We start from the raw sequence: 27,534 nt of genomic DNA, 5'->3' as shown, positions 1-27,534 counted from the left end.
CGTGAACATGTCGTAGTCCAGGAACACCTGTGCCATGTACTTGGTGTCCTTCCCATCTTTGCTGCTCCTCAGCTCCACAAGGAGGTGATGCCATTCCCCGTCATTCACTCGGACCTCTGGGAAATCCAGCGTGGCCACTTTCTGCTGTCCCAGAAGCACTTCAAACCGCACATACTTGTCCCTTATCTTAGAGGAAATGGTTTAAAATTAGTTAATTATTTAAAAAATGATACAGTAGGCTGATTAAGACATGGTATTAAATTGCATCAAATAAGCATAGCCTGTGTAACATTTGTACACTTACCAGAAGGTTGATTTGAGACGTGTCGCCAGCGTTGACCTGCATTAGGGTTGTGGTTCCACTGGTCTGTCTGGTGCGGAACATTAGGCCGATGTACCAGGGCACAGCGATGGTGATATCAGGGTCATTCCATGACACCATGGCACTACCATCAAAGTGCTGCGGTGAAGGCATGACTGCAAGAAAGAAAGAAATGGATTACGACTGACTGCATTAAAATATATGTGTGTGTGTGTGTATATATATATATATATATATATATATATACATATTAATCTAATTGATTACACATCAAATTTGGCTGAGAAATGACTCCTAAAAGATAATTTAAAGTCATTATTGTGTTAAATGAGAAAAGCATCAAATAGACATTACAAAAAGTAGCTTCAGGAAAAAAAAAATTGTTTGATTCAACATAGAATTTATTACACTTTTAGACTTCAACAAGCATGAGGGTGAGTAAATTATGACAGAATTTTCATTTTTGGGTAAAATATACCTTTAATGGGGTTTTTTTAATGAGTAAATGAGTAAGTCATTCTGGAATGAAGTAAATGGCTCTCTTTATGAATGGGCCATTGAATAGTTGGTTCACCTGATTGATTCGCTTAAAATGTGGATTTATTCAGAAACGAAAAACCACTGTGTGTTGCCCGGAGATGCAAAACAGTTCTGCTTGGGCTTTATAGGTAATATTTTCATTGGCAAATTTGAGCAAAAGCAGACAATATTGTGTCTAAAATATAACACAATATTAACTTCTTATTTATTGAACTGCTATATAAAATTAATATCATATTTGCACTCGTGCTATTCAGGACAAAAACAGCACTCGTGTGATATTATGCTTGTTACTCATATGATATTGCTTAACCATATCATATGACATAAATATGAGACACAACCTCATACAGGGGAATTTTTACCCTGATATCTTGAATTTTATGGTCATTCTAACTGCATTCTATAGGCTTCATAGGCAGTTGTTGCCCTGCTTCATGTTGAATTTGGGTCTCAACATTTCTGATCACATTCTACCTATTCCTTGTCCTCACTATGATGTTCTAAAAAATGGACCAAAAAGTAAAAAATAAAATGAAAATGAAAAATCTGTCACAAATTTGTTTCATTTTGGCATTTTCAGCATTAACTTGCAGAGTGTTTTGGCTCTAAACCACATATTGGAAGTTTCCTCTACAGTATCTTGACAATGATGTCATAACATCTATAAAAAAAAGCCTACAGTTAAAGCCTTGAACAAACCAAGACTTATCAGTGTTGTACTCCCTTCTACCATTTGATTTGTGTGCGGGCAAATCGCATAGCAGAAGTGTGATCGTATGGAAACGCTACAGTAGAGTCACAGAGTCAAGTAAGGACTTGAGAACTCTATGAGCCCTGATCACTGGCAGAAAGTGCATGAAGAACCACCACAGTAGCAAAGGCAGCGCAGTGAGAGTTATCAAAGAAATGACTCAGTTATAGAAGACGTTTCTATGAGAGAGAAACAAAGAATTACAAACAAGTCTCAGAGATGCAAAGACTTAGTAGTATTACATCTATGTTCATATCCAAGGTATTATTTTTTATCACTTCATGCTTTCACTGGGGATCAAACACATGACCTTGGTGTTGCTAGTACTATGCTTTGCTCCACAGAAGATTATGCAGGTTTGGATTTCTTCATTATATACAAGTAAAAGTGACGTGATGTGTAGCCAACTATGGTGTCTCATACTCAGAATTTGTGCTCTGCGTTTCACCCATCCAAGTGCACACACACCCGGAGCAGTGGGCTGCCATTTTTGCTGTGGCACCCGGGGAGTGATTGGGGGTTAGGTGCCTTGTTCAAGGGCACCTAGTTTTGGGTAATGAGAGTGGAAGAGAGCACTGTTCATTCACTCCCCCCACCTACAATCCCTGCCGGCACTGAGACTCAAACCCACAACCTTCGGGTTATAAGTTCGTCTCTATAACTATTAGGCCGTAACTTCCCCCTATAGGCACTACTGGGATTTGAGCCCAGGATCTCCTGTTTACGAGACAGGCGGTTTGACCAACTAAGCCATAGTGCCAGTTGTGTATAGTTGTATATATATATGGCTGTATCCATAAATCTCAGAAAGAGATTTTAACATTTTTGAAATTTGATGATGCATAATAAACTTGAGTATCACAAATTTTGCCAGACGACACTGACGTGACTTAATTTTGAGAAGTCGCCAAGGAACTGCCAGCCATCGCAGACAGAATTACGTGTTTTACTAGAGATGGACACTCTATCTGTGCTATGGCACAAGTGGAGAGGTGATAATATCTAAATTACGCTTTGCTCGCTCTGGAAATGAGCCATTCTCTCTAAAACAGAGCTATCCTATAACGAAAACAAACCGCAAAATCAAGGCTACTTCAGGCATCCATCTAATCAGCATCAAAAATAACACCCTTTCCTGGCAGACACGCTTCTCTGCCAGAATATTAAATTGGAGAATGCTGTTTCAGTCAACGCGGTTGTTGTTAGATGATGACATGACTTGAACATCCAGGCTTTATCATGGAGCGCTGCCCCAACAGGCCTGTTGAGGGACCTGAAAGAGACCAGCGTGATTCACACCATCCCCTCTTGTTCGGGCGCCTCGAGCCATAGAGAACGTCCAACCGCAAAAAAAAAAAAAAACAGCCACTGGGGATGTCAGGTACACTATCATTTGGGTTGTTCAAACACATGCAAACACACCCACTTTCATACACATCAGTCAATTAATCACAGTAGTGTTGTAAAAGTAGTGTGTAAAGTCCTGTTGAGTATGTATCAGTATTGAATGCCAAATGTGATGGCAAATGTGGCGAATTTATTGGCCTGTAAACTGTGACAAACATGTTTTCAGCCCGCAAGAGTGCTGACTTCTCAAATCCACCAAAGAATGCGGTAAGAACAGAAGGTTCTGTGGTTCCTGTAATTGTGAGTGAACCTGAGAACTGATTTTAATCCAAACTGACAGCTACTCCAAAAATGACAATTAAACTCTGTTGCAAAAGCTAATGAGCTGACTATTTAACTTATTATTTTGTGTTTTCTCTTTTTTTGGCCAGTCTCACTCAAAATAACTGTAGGGAGGCAAACAGAGAGTTTGGCACTGGATTATTTACAACATTATAGTACTGTATGTGTAGTATTAACATATTACAGCAATACTTCATGTTTAAATGTTATGGTTATCATCAATTCTGGTATATTGCGACACCCCAAATATCATTCAATACCAAAATCTTTTAAAATTGGACTATTTCAGCCAGCACTTGTGTGTCCTATGTATGCTTATTAGAGTATTGAATTGTTACCTAAGAATCTTGGTTGCTCAAATCAAGTTGAGAAAAATACTGATTATAAATGTACTTATATTTCATTAATTAGTGAGAAGTATCAATACAAAATAATTAAATCTAATAAAAATTGACTATTTTTCCCAATATATGTGTGTTTTGTCTTTTCTAATCTTATTAAGGGCTTTTCACACTTGAAATAGTTAACCCTGGGTCATTCTAAACCCAGGGTAAACGGAGTCCTGGGTTATCTTGCTTCACGTTTCACACTGCTCATAATTTACCTGGGGTTAACAATTAATCCTGGGTATTCATGATCTCATGTTTCACATTATACATTCCTAAATCCTGGGTTAACACTCATATTTGCATTTGCGGTGTCAGTGTCATTGATTGGACTCACTCAAATTGTTGTGTTTTCTCTCAGCATTTGACATTTTTCCTCTCAAATGCTGAATTTACTGTTTATATACAATGCGAGGTGTTTCTGTGACTGTCCAAAGCACGTTCACATGAGGCTCGCGATTGGTTGTTTGTTGCTAAGCGTCGAGCTGTAGCATTCAATGCGGGGTTAACACTGCAAAAGCGGTGCTAACCCTGCTCCGGAGCAGGGTTTCATAACCCAGTGTAAAAAGCGGTGTTAACCCCGCTTCTGAATTACAAATTTACCCAGGGTTAAAAGCGGTGTTTAGAACGACGATAACCCCAGGTTAAGCGCAGTGTGAAAAGCCCTTTAGAGTACCAAGGCATTAGTTTAGGAACAAACTAACATCAAGCTTTGTATACGAGTGCTATTTGTGAGGGGTGTGGAATGGCTGCCTACGTAGAGTGTTTCAAATATGTCACTTATGTGTTCACATATTTGAGGCAGCATTTTGTTTTGGCTGCCTTAGAAGGTAGCAGTCTGTAGGCAGTAGGCAGCAAGGTGGCCCACTTGGTTTTGGAACAATGCTAAAGCTGCAACATAATTAAAAAGTCTGATCATCTGAGGGTTTATCTTTCGTCTAACTCTGAACCTAAAATTACATCTGGTTTTGTTGTTTGGTTTGACTCACAAGGCCATAACAACAGGTTGTAGAACCAAAGCTTTGATTTTGTTGGCACTGAGTCACTACACTTTTGTGCAGAATAGAGGCATTATGGGAAATGCATTGGCAACTCAACTCACATATTGCTCAGAGTATGTGGAGTGTATCTGTAAGGTTGATATGGGGCAGAAAAGGAGAGTGGAGCAGATCCTGACTGATGCTTATCGGCGGAGACATTTCCCTTTCAGGAAACACTGCCGCATTAACGCCACTGCCTGCTTCCTTTAAGTTCATGAGCAATCAACACCTAGTTCAGAATAACAAACGCACACACGGATGCTCGACGCATGCATGCATACGCATTCATGTGCACTGGCACGCTACCAAATAGGCCCACCTACCCTGATCGCAGTTCTTGCCGCCCCGGCCTTCAGGACAGTCACAAAAGTATGTGTTCCACTTATTTTCACACTGACCGCCGTGCTGACACAAACCCTCGTAGCAGAAGTTCTTCTTCGCTGGACAGCCTGACAGAACAATAAATATATTGCTGTTACTATTAATGAGTTAGAACAATAATACAAGAACAAGTTTGCAAAACTTTAGTTTAATAATATGCTATGATTCATGTCAGACCTTCAGTGGTGCCGTTGTTTGCGATGTAACTGGCCATGTCTATGGATTTACTGTCGATCGTTAGGTTCCTCATGCAGCCCACAAAGTCCCGGTTCCGTATGGGGAAATCTTCTGGAAGGTTGGGAACCCCGCCAAGGAGAAGAGGCCCAGTGAGATCCAAAGACCTGAAGAGAGAAGACAAATCTTTGAAATGTCCCACCAAACTCTCCAACAAGTTAATAGCATCAATAGCTCTGTTTCACAATCTAGTAAGCTGCCCTGCTTTATACTGTCAACATAGTCAGCTGCCTACTAAAGCCCAAAGTATGTGCCATAAATTTCGACATAAGCATTGTACGCAGAATTTTTCTAACCGCACAATTTTTCTAACCGCACAATTTTGCACTAATAAGTTGGTCCACAAGGTGGCAACACTGGCCTAGATGGTTGTTTCACTAGTCTAATATTACTAGAGAAAGCATAAATGATAGACCCCCACTTGTGCAAGGGGGTAAGAGACACCCATAACTAGTTTAAAAGACATTTTACAAAGACTACAAAGACATTTTTATCGCTCATAACTAGTGAAGAGAAATAGTGCAGACATTTGACAAAGATGAACCTTTCTAGTGCAAATGTGTCAGTTGCCTGTGTTCGTACACACTACCAAATGGAGTATACTTTGAAAGGCTACGCAGACAGTAAAGCCCAAAGAACACTTAGGGTATGTATATGTGTATTGCGTGATGTAAATTTCATGATTAGCATAGCACATGCAAAGCCTTAAGAGAGAAGACAGACAGGTGAAAGGGGGCGTGATCTTCCCTAACCAACTTGACTATTGCTGTGGAATGTTGCCATGCAATATAAAACAGGTCAGTGCTTATAAGACTGGAACAACGGGTTAAACTTTCACATGTATCTGTTGTTCTTTCTTTGATGTGTTTTATTGCACAGCTTTGTTCCAGCATGCAACAAAATCTGACGCTGCAATTGCCACCTAAAGCATGAGAAAATCTTTCACAAAAGAAAGACATGTGGACATGTGTCCTGGAGGACTGTGAAAGGGCGTGAGAGAGTGTAATTATCAAAAATTACCAAAGACCAATTTTCGAGAGAATAATGAGTTCTTGTTTGGTTTACAGAGGGATGGATAAACTCACTTCTTCTGCCCGGTCTGAGTGCCTTGGGCAGCGCAGGAGTAGTTGCCAATTTGACTGCCGAACCGCACGGCCATGGCGATGTCACAGTCGTCCACAGCGACTACTGCCACCTTCTCACCCGACGGCCCTTGAGGCAACCCCAAATGACTTATCTTAGGCTGAAAAGAGAAGAAATTGAAAAAAGTTACAGATTAAGCATGAACATGATGAGCACAGATTCATATAAGCACAATTTGAAACTAAATTTTTATACAATGAGAGTATTGTTTGTACTAGCAAAACTTTTTTGTTATATCCTTTTTACTAGCCTTAATTTCATTGAATGTACACTTGTAGTGTACTTCAAATTTACAAAATTATAGGTATTTTTGTTTTAAAAAAACTGTAAATGTAGATAATAAAATAATAATGAAATAAAAGGCCACTTAAGTGTACTTTCACAACACGCTTAAGTACACTTTTAAAAATTAAGTTTTGCTTTAAAAGGTGCAATATGTAATATTTTCTGTCCGCTAGAGGTCGCTAGAGGCCTATTCAAAACAACGGCGTAGCTTGATGACGCCAAGTTTGAGCGCGGAATCTTGGGACATGTGGTCTTCACGAGTGTTGTGGGAGCTGAATGAGGCCGGTGGAGCGATTGCGCAACACATGCCGCGAGCAGCGGAACTTTTATTATGCCACAGTCGCTGGCGCTGCTTCCACTTTTCCGGTCATGAGTATGAGGTAACACAGCTCTGTTTATGATATTAGATACATTTGAGTGTGTTGAAAATGTTATAACATTACTCTGTGCGTTCGCTCGGCGGCTGCTGTGAGACACTTGTTGCACTCTGCAGTAAGCTAGATCGATTTTAGAATATCACATTAAATGCTGGATGGCTTGTGTTGATAAATGGCATGAAATTAATTTTAAAATGTATTGTATGATGGAGAAAATGCTGTATTACTGTTACTAAAAATAAAGCTACATCTGATTATGCTATGTTAGCATAATCTATGTTAAATAGTGTTTTTCTCTGAGGCATGGTAAAGCATGGTACTCACAAAAAATCAAGAAAATTAGATTTAAACAATAAGACTAAATGTGTTGAGCTATATAACAATAATTAGTTTTCTGTCTATAAATTTATCTAAATAGTTGTTCCCTTGCCTATTAAAACATGTAAATATTAAAGTGTCTTTGGTGTTTCCATGGTTTCTACAATATAAAACCGGAAACCGAGGGTAACGCGGGTATGACGCAATTGACAGGCGACTCCTCACACGTCCCGGAGCCTTGGTTAAAATTGCAATTTTCTCACGATTTACAAATAGTTGCAAACATTTGGGATATTGTAAGTACTCAAGTGAACAAAATATATAACACTGGCCTAGTGGTTTTTGGATATTTTACTGCTAAATTTTTACATATTGCACCTTTAAGGTACATTTAAATAATTATGTTTTAATAATCTTTTGTCATGCTTTAAAAAACTACACTGATGTTGATGTGTTGACTAACATACTAAATAACATGTTAAGGACTTGATTTTAATTTTAACTGTAGTGTCGATATATTTTAAATGTACTTAAATTGTAACTTCATCATTACAAATGTGTAATTACAAATAAGTTTAAATACATGGCATAGAAGTTTCAATAGAAATTTCATTAAAGTATATTTTAGTTTACCATAAATATTTGTCCATACTTTTGGCAGTACACTTAAGCCATATTTCAAAGAAAATAAATGTAATTATGAAATGACATATAAAGATGTACTTAAGTCTTACTTTAGTGGGTCAAAAAAGAACCCAAAATTGAGTACATAATCCATTTTCAATTTTCTGCAATTAACATGCAGTTAAATGTCCAAAACATTACAATCAGTTCGCACTTAAGTATATTTAAATATATTATTTCCAAAATAAGTGCTAAAGTGTACTTCTTTTTCACAAGGGTACATAGCGGTTGAATAAAATCTTGGACCCATTCCAGATATACATTTTTATGTTTATGGCATGAAATGCTGGTGCTAAATCTCATTTCAGAAGTGTGTTTCATGAGTATGTTCCTAATGTAAAGATGATTCCGGATGTTTAGAGAATCCTGTGCACACATGCATGAATGCATGTGTTCGCAGACCAAAGCTGTTTACAGGATATATATCTATACATGTGTTGGCTCTAAACAGCTAGATCATATGTGGGCCACCTGTCTGATTTTGTAAACACAGCAAGAAAGTGACAGTCCTAAAGAAAAGGTTGTGTTGTGTGTAAGCGTTCCCTCTCAGCATGGCACACTTTCCACTGCACAGTAGCTTTATCTAAACTATCACTGCCACTCCTACAGATATGACTCTTTCCTACTGCAAAAACACTCACGCTTTCCATAAGATGACACAGTTTGAAACTATTTTTCTTTTTTGCCTTCCTGTTGCTATATATATATATATATATATATATATATATACTTATATATATTGACTGCAAACTGCTATTCAGATCTGCCTCTATTTAGTTAGCAACACCCAGCTTCCTACGATCCAATAAATTTTCCGAAGAATGAAATCCAGTCCTGCCCTACATTTTTTTTCTCATTCTTATTCCAGAAGCCATTTCACTCAGATATACGTCACAACAGGGAAGAAAAGACTAAGGCAACTTCCAAAATACAATTACCGATGTGGTGGAAATGATATTTGATCATGAGAGTTGTAAAAAAAAAAATGAGATAAATTTCTCGTGATGCACTTACAGTTCATACAATGTTGGAAATTATTAGCAGCTAAATTAAATAAACTGCTAACAATGAGAGTGTGAAAAGTATGTTTTAATGAAGTTTATATTCTAAAACCGCAAAGGCCAAAAGTGCTCACAGTTGAAAATTACAAAAGTTATACAAAGTTTCTTTCCTAGTTTTCTCGGTCGTTCTACCTGCCTGTCTCGCCGTCGGCATATTTCATCAGTTTCTCATGGAAATGAAGAGTGAATAGAATGGTAATTATTAAAGGGCGTGGCCTCAGACACAAACCCCATCAGGGGACCAGAGTAGACAAAAGCAGCTTCAAAGATCTTAAAAAAGGAGTCTGTCTTTCAACTACAAGCCCAAACCAAGAGAAACACACCGTGTATTTTGCAGCATTCATTTGGCCTGTTTCCAGCAGGATGTGAGGGTGTGAGGTATTATTCAGATGGATATCTCTGGACATGCTGGGTGCTTTCAACACATATCTGGCTCATAATCTGGAACCATTTGAATACACTCATTTTGTACTTATATGGCATGTATTTTTGATTTTTATTTTACATCTAAAATCTAATATAGCATATAAGGTTTGCATTTAACAAATTTAAATTTACAGCATAATTAAGAATTATCTTAGAATTTAACATCTAGATTTAAATGTATATTTAAATATTTAAAAATGTGATTAGTTTTAATTAAACATTTAGATTCAAGATTTAAATTTATATCTGTAATTAATTAGTTGACATTTATAATGTCATGTTCATGTCTTTAGTTCATAATTTCTCAGGGTTTGTTTACACAACAATGATGTACTTTCCTTTTTGAAAAGATTTTGAAAAGTTTTGCTTACAGACGTCAACGTTGTCAAAATGATTCCCGTTCAAACGAATCCATGAAAACGACTAAAATCGCTGTATTATTCATGCCAGGCCAGTAGTTGGCGATGTCACTTTGTAAAGAAACACTACGTGCCTATAAACTGAACACATAATACACATGCGCAAGACGTCACTGTTTTTGTAGTTTACACGGAGACAATAGCAGTATCATTTTCAAAAACTTGGACTTTGAAGCCCATTTTCAGGCCCCCAAAACACTGTTGTTTTGTAAAAAAAAAAAAAAAAAAAAAAAACAGCCAAAATGCATGGAAAATGTTCAGTTTTTAGTTGAAAACAGTGTTGTGTAAATTGCCCCTTCATGTTCTGTTTAGTTTCTTTGTCATGGTTTTCCCTGTCACTGTTTTGCCTGAGTTCTAGTTCGTTCTAGTTTATTGCCATAGTTTCTAATTGAGTTACACACCTGTTTCTTATTCTGTTGATTATCCTTGTGTGTGTATATGCCGTCTGTTCTCATTGTTCTTTGTTCAGTTTCATCAACGTTTATGTGTAGAGTGGTTTATTGTTCCTAGTGTTTATTAAAGTCTCTTCATCGATCATTCTACATCACACATTTCTCTGCTGGATTAAACTATACTCAACCAGTCACAATGGGATTCAACTTTCTTTAATTGCCGACTTTATTGGGTCTCATTCATGAAAACAACTAATACGTTTCTATGTATATTATTCATGCAACTATTCTTATATAAACTGTGGCATTGAACTGAACTGATCATTTAAGTAAGGAATGGTTTTACAATTGTTCTTTGCCTGTTTCACAAATGAGACGCATTGAGTGAGGAGGCTCGTATAAAAGTTGTACCACCTGACATGGAGCAGAATAACTGTGTGCCTTGTACCGTACAGCACATCACAGTCAACAACAGACCAGTTCAGGTATGTTCTCCCTGTTGCCTTTGATTTAGGAGTCGAGCTTCATGCTGTTTGATTTCACCAACTCATTTATCTGACCTCTTAATCAGTGGAGTAGAATAACAACACTCCAGCTGCCAAACGCTGCAGACAACCACTGATTTTTAGAAAGCTGCCATCCGAAAAATCACAAGAAGCAGTGATAAGACATGGTTCATGATTTGTTGAATGAGACTGAATGTATTGTTATATTAGCACAGTGACCGTTGAACATGACTTCAAAACTGACTCTATTTACTCTCTAAATACACATTCCTGGGTTTATTGTGAATGATTAATTGGTGCATCTTATTCCAAAAAGAAGTGTTTGTATTGTTTCATCAAAATGTAATAACTTCAGCTCCCACTGAACGACTTTCCTTTTCTGCTGACATCATCGAGGCCATGCAGGCTATTGGATAATGTTAACCAATAGCCAAATACCTTGTTTTAGCAAACTCTGACTTTCAGTCTGGCTCTATTCTGGATGGTTACACCCACTTTTCATAATTCAATCAATTTCTGACGGATAAAATAATTCCCACCCTTTTTTCTTCTTTATCTCAGAAATATAACATATTAAAATAGGTGGCAAATTGTCACTTTATTATACATAGCTTGCCAATGCAATGGTTTTGTCGGAGTAAATACTTAGTTTAAAGGTATATTCCTGAAGAAGAAAAAATATTGCTCATATGTTGTAATTTTGAGTTCATACCGAGTTCTCAGACTTTTGATTGTAGACTTTTACATCTTAACACATCTGAGCACAGTTTAGCACATTTACACAACAACAATGTACTAAAAACAGAAAAGTATTTAGTTTGTGATTTTCACAAACGATAACACTATCAAAACAATCCCCGTTCACAAGAATCCGCGAAAATTACTAAAAACGCTGTATTATTCATGCCAGGCCAGTAGTTGGCGATGTCTCTTTGTAAAGAAACATTACGTGACTATAGACTGAACACGTAATACGCATATGCATAACGTCACTGTTTTCACAAATTCACATCTTTGGAGTTTATACGGAGACAATAACTATATCGTTTTCAAAAACCTTTTTAAAAGTTTGCATTTTCAGGCCCCCAAAACGCCATTGTCGTGTACATGAGCGGTCAAAACACATAAGGAGTTTTCTGTTTTTAATTGAAAACGGTGTTGTGTAAATGGCCCCTAATACTCCTCAGATCTTTTCTAAAGGGGAAAAGTCTGAGGAGCAAGAGACTTCATTAAAGTCTCCATTCGCTCTCCTTTTAACTCATTGGTTTCTAGAATAAACAGTTGAGACAGATCTTGCTTCTGTTTCTTTCCTAAGGGTTTGTTTGAGTGTTAAACCCTCATGTGTCTGGGTGCAATTTGAGTCAGATTAGCCTCGTTTGCTCTTTTGCGTGGTGTAAAATGACCGACAGACCTAAACAAAGACTTCTGTGTTGAGACAAGACACCATTACCCAGAATCCCCCTAAGTTTTGCTATTTCCCACACCTGTGAATAACAATTATCAAAGACAGACTTTCTAAAATGAAAAAATGTATGAAAATAATAAAAAACAGATACTTGAAAACTTTTCAGCAAAACCGTGGAATTCAAACAGCTGACGTACAATGTTTGATGTCTAAAACCTATTAGCCTAAATATCACTAATCCCGCTTTGAACTTGTTAATCGACTTTTCCTCTGTTCTTTCTCTGTGAAAACAGCAGAGGTCTATAAATCGCTCTGGTGAGGCAGAAACCGCACCAGCAGAGGGTTTGTTGGGGGCAGTTCCAGATCTCTGGTGGTTTTGGCTTCGTGCCACACGGCACTGGCAGAACAGAAAACAAGCGGGCTCCGAACATGCACCTCAGGCGCAGATGAGATTGCTGTTTGGGCAGGTAGCGCCATACTGTTTTTATGAAGACTGGAGGTCCTGTGCAAAACAGATTCCTGTCAACTGTTTAACAAAAATATTAGCTACCAGTGTTTCACTAACTCTCAGTGTCTCAATCATACTCGATCTCAGCGTCTGGCTGCATACCATGCGTCCCCTGGCTTCTGACACAGGCAGGTGTCTACTTGTGTGAGGTTTCCACCTCAGGCTGCTTCCTCAACATCCATCTGCACTTTAAAGCGCTGCTTATGTGTGCTCTGCTACGAATTAATTTGGATCAGTTTTTTTTTTTTTTTTTTTTTTTGTGTGTGTGTGTGATTTTTTCATTACTGTTCATCCAAACCTCTCCCCTATGTGATACGGTAGTGAGACGGACTAATGCAGGTGATTCAGCCCAGCAGATGTGGGATCTTGTTTCATGCCAGAGGTGGTGGTACATTAGCCCGGATGTTGAAGAAATGAATTTGGTCTGAATTGGTGCCACAACAATTCTGATCTGTACAAGCTCTTCTCGAGAGTTAGATGGAGGATACTCTATTTGAACAGTCATAAAATCACAAATATTCTTTACACATTTGATTTATAAAAAATATATGTTTTTGAAGTGATTCTGTTGTGTACGTGAATGTGACAGTGAGTCCCCCCTCCTAAACAAATAATAAATTGAAAAAAATATATAATTCATCATTTACTTATCTGAATAGTTTTTACTCACACTCATGTCATTACAAACCGTTTGACTTTTTTCACAAAACATAAATCAAGACATTTAAATTTGTATCTTCCATTTCAAGCTTCAAAAAGGACCCAAAACCAGCATAAAAACTGGTCCTTATGACATTCTATAATCCAAGTCTTATGAAGCCATTGTTCTGAGTTACCTCTTTTCAGTTAATATGTAGTCTGTGTGATTTGTTTGCGAATCAAATCAGTTCTGAAGTTCAACTAACTGACTCAATCTTCTGGTTCAAGGAGTCATCAGAAGATTATCAGTGAAAAATAAATTCGATTTCGGTCTGTTTCTCATACAAAGCTATTGAATAGCTTTAAAAGTATAGATTTTTCAAAAGATTCAGTTCTCATTGTATCTGCATGGAGAACGAACAACACTAGTTTAAGTAAATGATATCCGAATTTTAATTTTTGAGTGAACTATTCCTTTAAAAGAGGCCTCCAGCTTAGGTTTTCTCTCTGGAGTGCTGAAAACTCCCATCACCTCTACACACTGATCTCCAGGGACGGAGGGTTTGCTGGAGCCATGGCAACACACTTGATCCCAACAGCTCCTGACAGAGGATGAGGTCAGAGAGAGAGGCATGCTCAAACCTTTATTTCACCCTAACAGAATAAGGGGGATTTGCTTTAAAAAGAGCCATATCATGGAAAACAGGATTTTCTAGCTCTTTCGAAATGAACGTGTTTGATGTCTAGGTAGACATACTCTAATATTCACAACAACACAAAGCTCCCTCTCCAGTCCACCCAGATCATACTGAAACTATATTACTACATTCAGAAGTTGTTTATGACATCACAGTCAAGAGCTCATTAACATCTTTTCAGTATTCGGCCATTTTTGTTTTGCTTTGCTTTCCCTATTTCTTCTTTTTATTTATGTTCTGCTTGTTTTACATCATTTACTTTTTGGTTCTGGTCCATGTTTTTATATATATACTGTATATATATATATGAGACTGTCCTCCAAAAAAAAAGACCCTATAGGTCGTTTTTTCAAGCACCTTATTACGTTTTTAAAGTCAGGCACCCTCTAGCTGGCGTAAAAATAATGACAGTGTCGTGTTACATCTGTCGTTACCAATCAAAATGCGTGTTCATTTAAATGCAATGTGTGGAGTTTTTACACCATTTCTCCTATTTCCATTTAGCAAAACTCATTTTTTTAATAACGACTACACCTACCCCAACCCTAAACCTACTCTTAGTGATTTATAGTGCATATACTTTTTATGAGCACATGCGTTCCCTGGGATCGAACCCACGATCGCATGATCACATGATTGCATACTGTTATTGCAATGCTCTGCCAATTGAGCTACACGAAACCCAAAATATGACGCAGATATGACGGGAACAATGCATTAAAATGAAAAAGTCCTGTTGTCAATAGGGGCGCAACTTTAGTAAACGCTCCTATGGGTCGTATTTCATGAATTAAAATGAAAGTGTCCTGTTATTGATAGGGGCGCAACTTTAGTAAACGCTCCTATGGGTCGTATTTCAGGGAAGTGACAAACGACCTATATGGTCGTATTGGTTGGAGAACATGTTGATATATATATATATATATATATATACATATATATATATATTTATATATATTTATTACAAAACAATTACAAATTCTTACACACTATAAATAAAATATTATTAATATGTTTAATAATAACACATTATTATTATTATTATTATAATTAATAAACTTGTGAAATACGCCAGTAGGACGAGGCCAGATAATCTCAAACTTTTGTAACATTATGGGCCTTATTTTAACAATCTAAGTGCATGGTCTAAAGCGCACGGCGTGTCCGAATCCACTTTTGCTAGTTTAACAATGGAAAAAATGGTCTGCGCATGGTCTAAAATGGTTGTACCTAGTCTCTTAATGAGTAATGGTTGTGTTTTGGGCGTAACGTGCAATAAACCAATCAGAGTCTCATCTCCCATTCCCTTTAAAAGCCAGTTGCGCTTGCGCCATGGCGGATTCGCTATTTACATGGCGGAATTTGCAAGCGGAAAAACTGAACGCTTCTCCAGAGAGGAAACTGATCTGCTCGTGCACGAGGTTAAAGCGCGCGAGCAGACCCAAAATAAAATAAAATTTAAAAAAATAATAAAATAAAATAAAATAAAATAAAATGATTGCCTAAAAAGTAACAACACTTCTCCACAACAAATGTTTCAGGATGAGGTTAATGACCTTTGGTTCAGATTCCTAACAATCAACAACATTAATTCAAACCACAATTAAGTGTATTATATGAGCCTGGCACAAATCTATGAGAAACTTGCTCTGGAGATGTTTGGCACTGTTTGGGCACATTGTACATTTGATAGCTCATTTACAGGGATCAAAATCGCAGTCTTAAGGGTACATCAATGTTTCTGCTCTGAGCAGGATTCTTGAGTTTCACATTCTCAAATGATCTGTTCTGGACATGTACCGTTCAGCCCATCCAGTGTACTACAAGCACAAATGTAAGAATTAATCACCGATATGCGAATGTGCCCTGAGTCTACCTTCAGTGTTTCGACTGCTAACACAAGTCAGTACAGGAGAACACGGCTGTAAACGGCTCTAAATGGCTCGTGTTTTCCCCAGAGGGGCAAACTGAGCTTGGGTTTGACAGTAACGGTTGTGCGGTTCAGGTAAAACTGCTCGGCTTTCAGATAAATCCGCCGCCACTGCCACTGGCCTGTCAGTTAAACGGGAAGACAACTGTGTTATGAGGGATTAGAGCAGAATGTCAATCAATGGATTGGGTTACACACAAAAACAACATGAAAAAACAGATAAGAGAATCATCTTACACCTTCACATTACTCACGAAATATATTCAGGTATGACAACTTTCTCGGAGCTGTGAATGTGAGTATATTGAGCTGTTGAGGTTTGAAAAACTGGGATATATATTGAATATTTCCAATGTATTTGATATTATTTTGATATAAAATTAACCAACATATGTTGAGAAAATTGCAATGTTATTTTTTTAACTTTCCTGAATACTGTCAGTAGACTCATTTCAAACCCATTCTGTGTGTCACAAAACATGTATGAGAGCTTTATGAATCTTAAGATGTTAAGAGTGTCTCTCGTTTAAATAATAAATACATTATATTATTTATTTAGTTTATAAAAATATAAACAATATGAATTTGATATAAAGATATATGTAAACATTTACTTTTAGTGAAAAAAATCAGTTTAATAATTATGGAAGCTTATTTCCGCCATGAAATAAAAATAAAAAAAGGTAATTGCGACTTTTTATCTCACAATTCAGATTTTTTTCTCAAAATTGCGAGATATAAAGTTCAGAATTGCATGATATAAAGTCAGAATCGAGTTATAAAGTCAGAATTACGTGATATTAAGTCAGAATTGCGAGTTATAGTCAGAATTACATGATATAAAGTCAGAATTGCGAGCTATAAAGTCAGAATTACGTGATATAAAGTCAGAATTGAGTTATAAAGTCAGAATTACGTTATATAAAGTCAGAATTGAGTTATAAAGTCAGAATTAAGTGATATAAAGTCAGAATTGTGAGTTATAAAGTCAGAATTACATGATATAAAGTCAGAATTGTGAGTTATAAAGTCAGAATTGCGTGATATAAAGTCAGAATTGTGAGTTATAAAGTCAGAATTGCGTGATATAAAGTCAGAATTACATGATATAAAGTCAGAATTGAGTTATAAAGTCAGAATTAAGTTATATAAAATCAGAATTGTGAGTTATAAAGTCAGAATTGTGAGTTATAAAGTCAGAATTGCGTGATATAAAGTCAGAATTGCGAGTTATAAAGTCAGAATTGCGTGATATAAAGTCAGAATTAAGTTATAAAGTCAGAATTGCATGATATAAAGTCAGAATTGTGTTATAAAGTCAGAATTACATTATATAAAGTCAGAATTGTGAGTTATAAAGTCAGAATTATGTGATATAAAGTCAGAATTATGAGTTATAAAGTCAGAATTACGTGATATAAAGTCAGAATTGAGTTATAAAGTCAGAATTGCTTGATATAAAGTCAGAATTAAGTTATAAAGTCAGAATTGCGTGATATAAAGTCAGAATTGAGTTATAAATTCAGAATTGAGTTATAAAGTCAGAATTGCGTGATATAAAGTCAGAATGGCGGAAACAAGCTTTCATAAATGATTACTCACTCTTTTTATGTGCTTTTAAACTTGTATATAAGCTGAGACAATGAAGGTCATGAGGGTAATTCTTACAATACAGGAAGCCTAGCTCGAGAGATGCTTTCATTTTTGTTATACCAGGGAAATGCACTCATTATTATCACCTCACACATACACACATCCAATCTCTCTTTCTCTCCTCAGAGGAATTGTGTCTAGAGCAGGTGTCATGGCAGAGTCCATCTGTGTGTGAGTGTCCTACAGGAGGGGGTGTCTTTGTCACACTATCAAACAGCATTACCTCACCCGCCCTCTGGCTGTGTAAACCTAGAGCTGTGAATAATTCAAGGGAACTGGCCCTGGTTCACACACATACACACACACCCTCAGGACATACACATAGCACGGTGTTGTCGGCTGGCCTACGGGACATGGGGACCACTTTTAAACCAATGTGTCTCAATAACACATCTCATTTATCAATGCTCGGCTGTGCTCCAGTCAGTAAGAGATGGACGTGTGCTTTTGTGCCCTGCTATGTGCGTAATCCACCAAACTCGCTTTTAAGAATGAAAAAGTGTGCATGTACAAAGCCGTCTCTTATTTCAGGTGCTGTCCACTTCTCCTCACTGAACAGGTTACTGAAGACATTCATGTCACACAATAAAACTCTTTATGGCAGTCTAGGTAGACCAAACCCCTGATATGAAACTCAGCAAAGCTGCTATGTATTCTGAATGACAAGATGAAAATCTTAAAAGAGTTAAAGCACAAAGAATGGGTAAAAATTGCACTGATGTAGAAATTTTGAGAAACATTTGAAATTCATCATAATTATATAATTTTTTATAATTTATATAATTATATAAATGTTTTTTTACTGTGAAAAAAAATCTTCATGCATTAAAATAGCTTGAGTGTAACTCTACACCCTTACCTCATTAAATATACGCGGATCAATGAATATGCAAATTAGTCCCGCCTCCACTCTCTCACGCCAGCTCAGAGATCCACTCGGTCAACTTACTGAGATAAACGCTGCACAATGGTATCGCTCTTTACAGCATCGGACACATAACGGTAATTAATATGATTAGCCTTTTGCTTGACTATGTTATCAAACAGCTAATAATGTGTTGCTAATGTTACACAAACCATGTTCCCGTTCGCCATGTCAGAGTAAGACAGCTGCCTTCTAACAGTCAGTATCCTTACAAATGATTTAAACAACTCAGAACATCAGTGGAGAAAGGCATATAGTTCATCATAACATCGTAATATACATCATACACCCACCATATTGCTAAATCTACACGATTTTTCATGTAGTTTTAAGGAGAAAATACTCAGCAATGGTGTTGACATGAATTTGCACATGATTTGTCTTAAAGCATATTAAAAACACCACATAGACATATAAACAAAATTAAAAACTTGATTTTCACCATTTAAGTAACATTAAGTAATGTTTTTTATGGTTTTAGTTTTAGTTAACTATAATAAAAAGTATTATTTTTAAACTGGAGAAAAAGAACTCCTGAAACTTTGCCTATAGACTTAAGTCATTGATTGGTACTCCAAAAGCGCCCAAACTTCACAGAATCTGACCTACGCCACAGTATAATGAATGGGTGGGTCATAATGGTTTGCTCTTTAGTAGAACAGGCCTGATCGTACATTCAGCTCGAGTGCATTCCTTTGGCGAGAGCTTTCTAAAGTGAATGACAGCTGAATAGCGGGCGGAAGAAGATCTATGAACCGTAGAAATCAGCAGTCATTCTTGATAAAATCCCTTGACATGAATTTCATCATCTTGACACTAACTCACCACTAATCTCCTCATACACTAGGCCACTTATCTCACTAGTAACTGAAGGTAAAACAACAAAAAACAGCTTTACGTAGACAATTGAGACAGCTTTTGTACTACAACTTATCCTGAGTGATTGGATAAATTCTATGTACTGTAAATGCTTATTCAATGAAGTTTCTTCAGTCCATTGCTCTGTAGGGAAGATATGATACAAGTCTATAGCTAATCAGTCTGGCAACCTTAAGGAAAGAGAGAAATGTGGTCAAACCAAAGAGGTCAATAATATCTGGGTAAATCTCTAAGCATTACCATTATCCTCAAAGGCAGTTGCTTGGTTGGTTGATTTCACCAAGTACAACATGTTCCTGAATCAGCATTTTTGTTGATCCTGGAACAACATTCCAATCAGATTTGAGGGATAAGTCTACAGTTTATGTCAAGTTTAGGCTTACAACCCGGGCTAGGTGCATCTACATCAGTGTTATTCATCTATCATTTCCATCTGATTTTAGGGAGAAGTTGTGGGTAGGGTTAGGTTAAATATACAATATATATGTTGTATGTTGATAAATATGTTTATCCAGGAACATGTCTTACTTGGCAAAATCATGGTAACCAATGAAGTAGTTGTAGAATTAGAAGTAGTAGAAAAGCTAATCACCTGGAGCTATAGGATAATTACGTCCTGACAACCGATTGGCTGATTGCCCTTCACTAGCGACTATCCCAAGGCAGCAGAGCCCTCCAAAAATCTAGTCACTGGAAAAACATCTACTATAATATAACAAGATGTCTGTGGTTGTATTTTGTAGAAAGTTCAAACCGAGGCTTATTGGGAAAAACATACCATTTCTGCAAAATGACACTACATTGTTTCTTGCACATTTCACCAGACTTTCAAAATGAAAGGTCCAGTAAATGGAGCTAAAAGAGCATCCAAAAAAGATGAATGGGAATCTGGCAACTAATTGTATATTTCACGATGTACATATCACAGCACTTCAGAAATCAAATGTCCAGTGAGTGGCACTGAAAGTTTAATGCTCCATTGTGTTTAAAAAAAAAACCTACACTAAACCCTAACCTAAATCTAACCGTTAGCATTAACAAAAGCAACCGTGCAATTTTGGTTTGTTCATATAAGTCTTTGAGCTCTTTTATCATGATTCAGGATGCTCCGTGTCGCAAGTGCGATACTGTACCAGGTGAGTTACTGAGCAAGTTTACTATGCATCATCAAAATGCATTAGTTTACAAATCATACACTATTCTAGTATTTTGAGTTCATAATATAGTATTGTGCAAGGAATCATGCAAAAATAAGTCTTTATTAATGAATAATCTGCCCCTGTAACATAATTTGAACGAAAAGAAACACAAGTTGTTGGTGTTTTACTGCCATTAGTGTTAATTTCAGATGGAAACTGCAATGAATCGTATGTATAGGTATGTTTTGGAGTCGCAAAGTTCACTGTTGAGGTGGAAACTCACATGTAGGATATGTTACACAACTGAGACTTGGAAAAGTTGAGACCTTTAGGATGGTTCGGTTAGCACAAATTCTCAAATACATTCTTGACCTCAACTTCAAAACCACACACTATTCAGTCAACTGTGTCACATCTTCTAAAGGTGCCCTCCTTGCAAAGATTTAAAAAAGCAGCTGTATAGCTGCACGGAGAGCCATGATGTCATTCTTCCTTCCTCTACAGGGTGTGATGTACTCGCTCGCTCTGTGTGTCTCATCCTCTCTCCTGTCCCATTTCCCGCTTTAAAACATTTGGGTGATCTCAACACCTTTTCCATGTGGTGGAGACACACTGGATTTCTATATGGAAAAGGTTTTACAATATTCCTACAGATATTACCCTTAACTGACCTATACGTGGACAAAAATAGAAGATATCTGCATAATACGTCAAGCTTGTTTGGGTTAAAGTGACTGCCCTGAATATGAACTGGTGCTGTGAACAAGCCTCCATTTCATCACTCCATTTAAATTCCTGTATTTCTCTTACATTACAAATTCATAGAATACAGGAAAGAAATTGTCCTGATGTTGAAACAGGCTAGCAACTGGTTAACATTTTACTACAAATGTAATTGAAGATTTACCAAATAGCCAATGTTGCTCAAGATATATCAGCTTAAAGGCATATTCCCATCAAACACACTTCTTTCTGCAACAACTTGAAAAAACAATATGATTCATTCTGTTGGACCCCTTTAAACCCTAATGCGCCTGCAGAAAGCAATTTTTTTCCTCTTAGTAGATCTTGTTTTCACTAACAAACTACTCAAAAATGTTTTGATGCTATTGGATTAACTGAACTTGGGTATGTCAATATCATTGGCCATTTTGCACAGTAGCCATGAGTATACTGGGAATATACTGGGATTGATTTTCCTGAAGAACGGTTCTTCAAAGTCTGCATTCTCTAACGTAGACAAAACTCAATGAATACTCAACAATGCATTCACCAGCACCACAGCACAAACAGATTAGTTCGATTCACAAACAAATGACTCAATTCTTTTCAATAAATCAGCCAAAAAGACTCAAAAATCATTGTTGGACTTGTTATTGGCTTGAACCAACTGAATAACTCCCTTACAGAATAGGTCGAAGCAGTTGACTTATTCATGATAGTCATTTCGTCCAACTTAAAATGAACTGATAACTGTTACTGTGTTATGTTTTCTTAAAACTGAGATTAATTTACTATTTTAACAGTTGTTTAGTGCAACTGTTAAAGCTGATGTCTATATTTTCTGCACCAGTAGTGTCACCAAACAGAATTAAAATAATAATAATAATAATAATAATAATGACGGTTTATACACAATGGTTATTCCTAAAGGAAGAACTAGGAAACAGAGCCCGATCGTAAATTTCCTTGTGACTCCCATCCCTACTAATGAATCTCTTTGGACACAGATACAAGCTGTTGGAGAGAAAGAAAGCTCTGGGTCTGTATTCACAAAGCTTCTCAAACTACAGGAGCTGATTTAGGATTTGATTGCCTCCTGCCAATGCTGCCCTTTTGTCTCTATATAATAACCGAGTACACAAGTGATCCAGAAACAGCCCTGGGGACTCTGAGACGCTTTGTAAATGCGGACCCTGAGGTCGGAGGGATAGCAGGAACCGCCACCGCAGAGCTACGCTAGGTCACTGTATACAGTACCTCCTTATGAGTGAGCTCCAGCCAGGCGGTATAGAGGTGGACGCTCAGCACCCCACTGGAGTCCAGCAGGTGCAGGCTGTCCTGCGTAGACCACGGGAGAGAAAGCGGCGATTAGAACGCATGATGAAGTCCTTAAACCCCACAGATGTTGAAAGCCCTTTTAAAGTAGCAGCAGACGCTAGTAAAACCAGCCCCAAAGCATTGACATTTAACAGAGATGTCTGTATGATGACCTTTGTCTTTAAAGCCTACAAAACCGGCTTAATGAAACAACCAAGAACTGGGGACTTGGTTTGATTACTTGGTCCAACCAAAGTTCAATTCCAACCTCTACGTCGTACTTTTGGGTTCGTGTTTAGTCATCAAAAGCTCTATTTACATGCAACCAAACAATCCAACCTGGTCTCATGGAAAGACGTAGCTGTGGGAATGTTTTCGCAAGTCGCAAAAATACGTACCAATACGTACATATCACTGCAGTTTCCAACAGAAGACACTAGAGGCAGTAAAACAGCAAGCGCTTTTAATCGTTTTCATACACAGTTACAATTACAGGGTCAGATTATGGATTAATAAAGACTTGTTTTTACGTCTCCTGGCACAATATTATGTTATGACTTCAAAACGCTTTTTACCAAAGTGCACGATTTGTAAACAAATATATTTTGGACTTTGCATCAGTTAACCAGCTCCATATGTTTCGCTTTTCTGACATAACAAGCTTGCTCGGTAGCTCAGCTGATACGGAGTTGGATTTAAGATGAGGAAGCCTTGGGTACGAATCTGGGGAAAAATGAGTCACGGTGAAAGAGCTCAAAGATGAGAGATCAAAACAAGCTAAAATGGCACAATTACGGATGCCTTTTATGTCACAATAGGTTTAGGTTTAGATGTAGTGTCGGTGGTACGTTATTTAAAAAAAAATGGAGCATTACACTTTTAGTGCCACTCACCGGACACAATTTCAAATCAGAACGGTGATTTGTGTAAAAACCAACGTCATAAAAACGTACCATATTCACGTTTATCTGTTCCGGCAAAAAAATTAACATTGAAACTGCAGTGATATGTACGTATTGGTACGTATTTTGCGACTCGCGAAAACGTTCCCACAGGTACATTTTTCTAATGAGACCAGGCTCAAACAATCCATTAATAAACGGATTGATGGCTCAATCGGATTGAAAAGCCTTTATGTAAACACCTCAATCAATCTGAATGAGCTTGATTCAAACGAGATTTCAATGAGATGGACAGTTTCAGCCACATAAACCCTTGAATTCAACTACTTTCTAATTTATATTCAAAAATACCTTATGAATCAGATTTGAAAGTTTAGGGTACATATAAAGAGAACTTTCAGAATCTGAAATGATTGGATTCATTCGCTCACTACTATGGGGTCCACATGAACCCAACCCATCGTTTTTAAGCAGATTAGGGTGCTTTCACACCAATCAAACAAACCAAACTTTGGTGTCAAGTGAAATTGTTCTGCTAGGAAAGCTTTAGCATGAAAGCTTCCAAAATCAATTTGAGTGACATGTAGATGTTTTAGGGATAAATTAAATAACACTAACTAATCCCAAAATCCTGAATTTCGTTTAGTTTGTACGTATATTTGAAGTTCTCATGAGCAAAAAGGGTAAAAAGTTTACTCTTCCACAGAGATTTGACAACTATCATCACTCATTGCTCTGTTAAGTAAACGTGTCTACAAAGAAATTTATTTATCCCGGACTTTTTAGCAAAATATATTCACAGTGCATTTGGTGCACCACTGTTTGATTTATGACTTAAATAACTAACTAAAGCTGTTAGTAGGTGCAAAAATATAAAATGAGCAGTAAATTCCACAAACTGAACATTTTCCCCCACATCTATAGTTCATGACCTCTCAGTAAACCTGCCTGTTTCCGTCACACCCATCTGTAGGCTAAATTAAATGTGAGCTGGTGTCCTTTACATTGACCCTCATGCTGCTTGCTTGCCTTCAGATCCTAAATCCACTTACTTTACTTCCAATATCGTCTTTATTAGATCAACTAGACAGTGACAAACTGTTTTTGGGTTAGTTGTTTTAGCATACTGAAGAGATAATGGTTTATTCCTTACTATCAAGGTTTTTTTCCCCCAGTGGTCTCGTGTTTGCTCACGGTGGGTGTAAGTATTGCCACCCTGTTAAGCTGCTTTGTGATCTACTGTGCTTTGATCTTATTTTTAAAAGTGATTTAGAAATGAAGCCCAGTTGAACTGAGTTTAATACGGACTGCGTTAAATTGTTTTTATGTAGTACACAATTATGTGCTTTTCCTTTTTCGTATATACACATATAAGTAGTTTTATGCCTGTAGTGGACTGAATATAAACACGTGATTTTTTTTATTTTATTTTATTATCATGATATATTCTTGTCTTACAAAAATTTGTCTTAACATTTGTCTTAACAGCTGAAGTGAATAGACGTTAAAGTTATATATGGGGACGTCTGGGAATTTAGATTAGTGTCTGTGATATATATCCAGCATGTAATGAGTACTAAGCTGGAATCCAGTTCTAAGCTGCAGGAAAATTGAAAGGTCTGAAATTAACTGTGTGAACTGCAGCTTTTGCAGTCACTGTAAATACAGCAGCACACAATGACTCGGACATAGATTCAAATAGTCTGATGCTACACTACCAATAAAATACTCTAATAAACAAACTACTGTATATGTTCACTCACTAAGACTGCATTTATTTGATCAAAAATACAGTAAAAAGAGCAGTATTGTGAAATATTATTATAAAGTAAAAAATAATAAAAATAATATATTTTATAACAATATATTTAAAAAAAAATTATTTATTCCTGTGGTGGCAAAGCTGAATTTTTAGCAGCCATTACTCCCACCCAGTAGTGTATATATCATACAAAATATGGGGTAAAGACAGTGTTGCCAAGTCCGCTGTTTTTCCGCAGAATTAAGCTACTTTTACACGGCTGCCGCGGGTTGTTTTTCATGTCCGTGGGTTGAAGCGACCCCAAATATCATGATATTTAGCCCCTGGAATGCAAATTTTACCAGGGGGACCGCGCCAAAAGTGCAGATTTCCCCCCGGAACACGATTTTTACCACGGGACCCCCCCCTGAAATGCGATTGGGCTAGTTCTGAGTAGCAATTGGGCGGGTTTTGTTGTGAAAACCTGGCAACCCTGGGTAAAGAAGTACTTTTTAATTAGATGTGACTGTTTTTATCAATACTTTAAACAAAAATGGAATAAAGAATGTTTATAACTAACAATTCACTTGACTATATCTTGGTCTCATAACAATGCATTTTATGATTGCCTTCTCTGAAAATAAGGTATTTTAAAAATCTTGCCTAAACATGCTGTTTAGGTGCTCAGCTCACTAGGTGTAGAAACAGAGCTAGTAATCATTTTTAATGATCAAATGTTGGTTTTACATGGTTTAAATACAATGCAAATGTATTAATAAAAACATCTCGCTCCTCAAAACGGACCTAGTCAACTAGAACTTTTCAGAATATAGAAAACAGGAATTTTCTTAATTTTGATATCATCTATGGAGCATCTATTCACACATCATCATCTAGTTTGTTATCATGATGATAACAGAACCTACACCCCCACCTCTCCCCACCTTTAGCAACAAAACTCTGAAACATCTAAAAAGAGAAACACAATAAAGTCATATTATTTGGGAAATCAAACGCTTTGTTTTCATGCTTTGCTGTGTTTTGTAATGTGTCAGAACATAATTCTCAGCATTGCCACAAGAGGCGCTATATCTGGCATTAGCATAAACTGTCTTCTTCTGTGGTCAGCGTTTTCTTCGGCTGCGTCCAAATTTGCATATTCTCTTGAGTAGGTACTTCATTTGAATAAGTAATTACTTCATGACCGTTAAAAAAATATGTTCCATATAGAATAAGTGTGTGTAGTATGAAAGTAATTTGAATGTTCTACATTCGCCATGCTGTCATTATCATGTGACCTACCAGCGTCAGTAGTGTCGCTTCACTGCCATTCACAAATCCTCTCCCGTGGCCTCATGGGATAGTAAAGTGTCCATCGTATGCACACTTCAAAATCTCGTCAGAAGAAGTAGGTCATCTGGGTACTTTTTGCCTACTCTATTATGAGTACTGTGAATTTAGACATACTTCTGTCACATACTGGTTTTCTCCTACTATATATTAGGGAAGTATGTGATTTCCCTAAGCCTCTCACATCAACTCTCAGCCTCTCACATCAACTACTGGCATGGCAAGTTTGAAGAGAATTTTGCTTAACAATTTGGTTAAAATTAGTTAAATGTCAACATTTTAATTGCTATAGCTACCTAAATAACATATTCTCATTAAAAAAACAAAAACGTCAAAAGTCAACATTACATATCGTCACCTTCACACACTATTTTTTTTTTCCCCTCTATGTCCTTGAGACACACCATCCCCCTTGAAATGAATGGATTTGCAGCATTCTCTAACAGGGTAAACTTTAGTGTGTAGGCAGCCACAAGCTTATATATAATCACCCTCTGACCCCATAAATTAAGCACTGGGCATTAGGTATGACTAAGGTACTTTGTCTTTCTATAAGTTCCTTTAAAGTGCAGCGGTACCTTAAAAGTCGTGAAAGTATGAGCAGATTCCATCTGAAATCCTCTGAGATCCCAACAAGCCTCTCTCTGGCACTGTGCGGAGGTGATAATCAGGGGAAGCATTAACTGATTGTGGAGGAATGTCTTTAGATCTGGACAGTATACCTGCTCTTGACAGTTCTCACACTCCGTGAGACATGGTTCGAGACAG

General features: G+C 37.1%; 1 protein-coding gene and 1 non-coding gene across 6 annotated transcripts in view; both read right to left on the bottom strand.

Moving 5' to 3' along the window:
• Nucleotides 1-27,534, bottom strand: part of celsr1a (cadherin EGF LAG seven-pass G-type receptor 1a) — a 107,330-nt gene that overhangs the window by 28,478 nt on the left and 51,318 nt on the right. For 3 of the 5 annotated variants that reach the window (XM_051891179.1, XM_051891182.1, XM_051891181.1), the window contains exons 6-11: nt 22,714-22,794; nt 6,432-6,589; nt 5,290-5,453; nt 5,055-5,180; nt 305-477; nt 1-186 (exon numbers count right to left, since the gene is read on the bottom strand). In XM_051891179.1, the coding sequence (XP_051747139.1) occupies nt 1-186; nt 305-477; nt 5,055-5,180; nt 5,290-5,453; nt 6,432-6,589; nt 22,714-22,794 (888 nt within the window). The remainder of the gene's footprint in view (nt 187-304; nt 478-5,054; nt 5,181-5,289; nt 5,454-6,431; nt 6,590-22,713; nt 22,795-27,534) is intronic. The other 2 variants (XM_051891183.1, XM_051891184.1) reach the window with 1 other exon arrangement.
• Nucleotides 2,303-2,376, bottom strand: trnat-cgu (transfer RNA threonine (anticodon CGU)). The gene has a single exon. It is a non-coding gene; the product is annotated as a tRNA-Thr (tRNA).

Source organism: Ctenopharyngodon idella, chromosome 4 (genome assembly GCF_019924925.1).
Source record: "Ctenopharyngodon idella isolate HZGC_01 chromosome 4, HZGC01, whole genome shotgun sequence".
Taxonomy (NCBI): domain Eukaryota; kingdom Metazoa; phylum Chordata; class Actinopteri; order Cypriniformes; family Xenocyprididae; genus Ctenopharyngodon; species Ctenopharyngodon idella.
The sequence above is the reverse complement of the archived record's forward strand: the minus strand, read 5'-3'. Positions and strand labels throughout refer to the sequence as shown.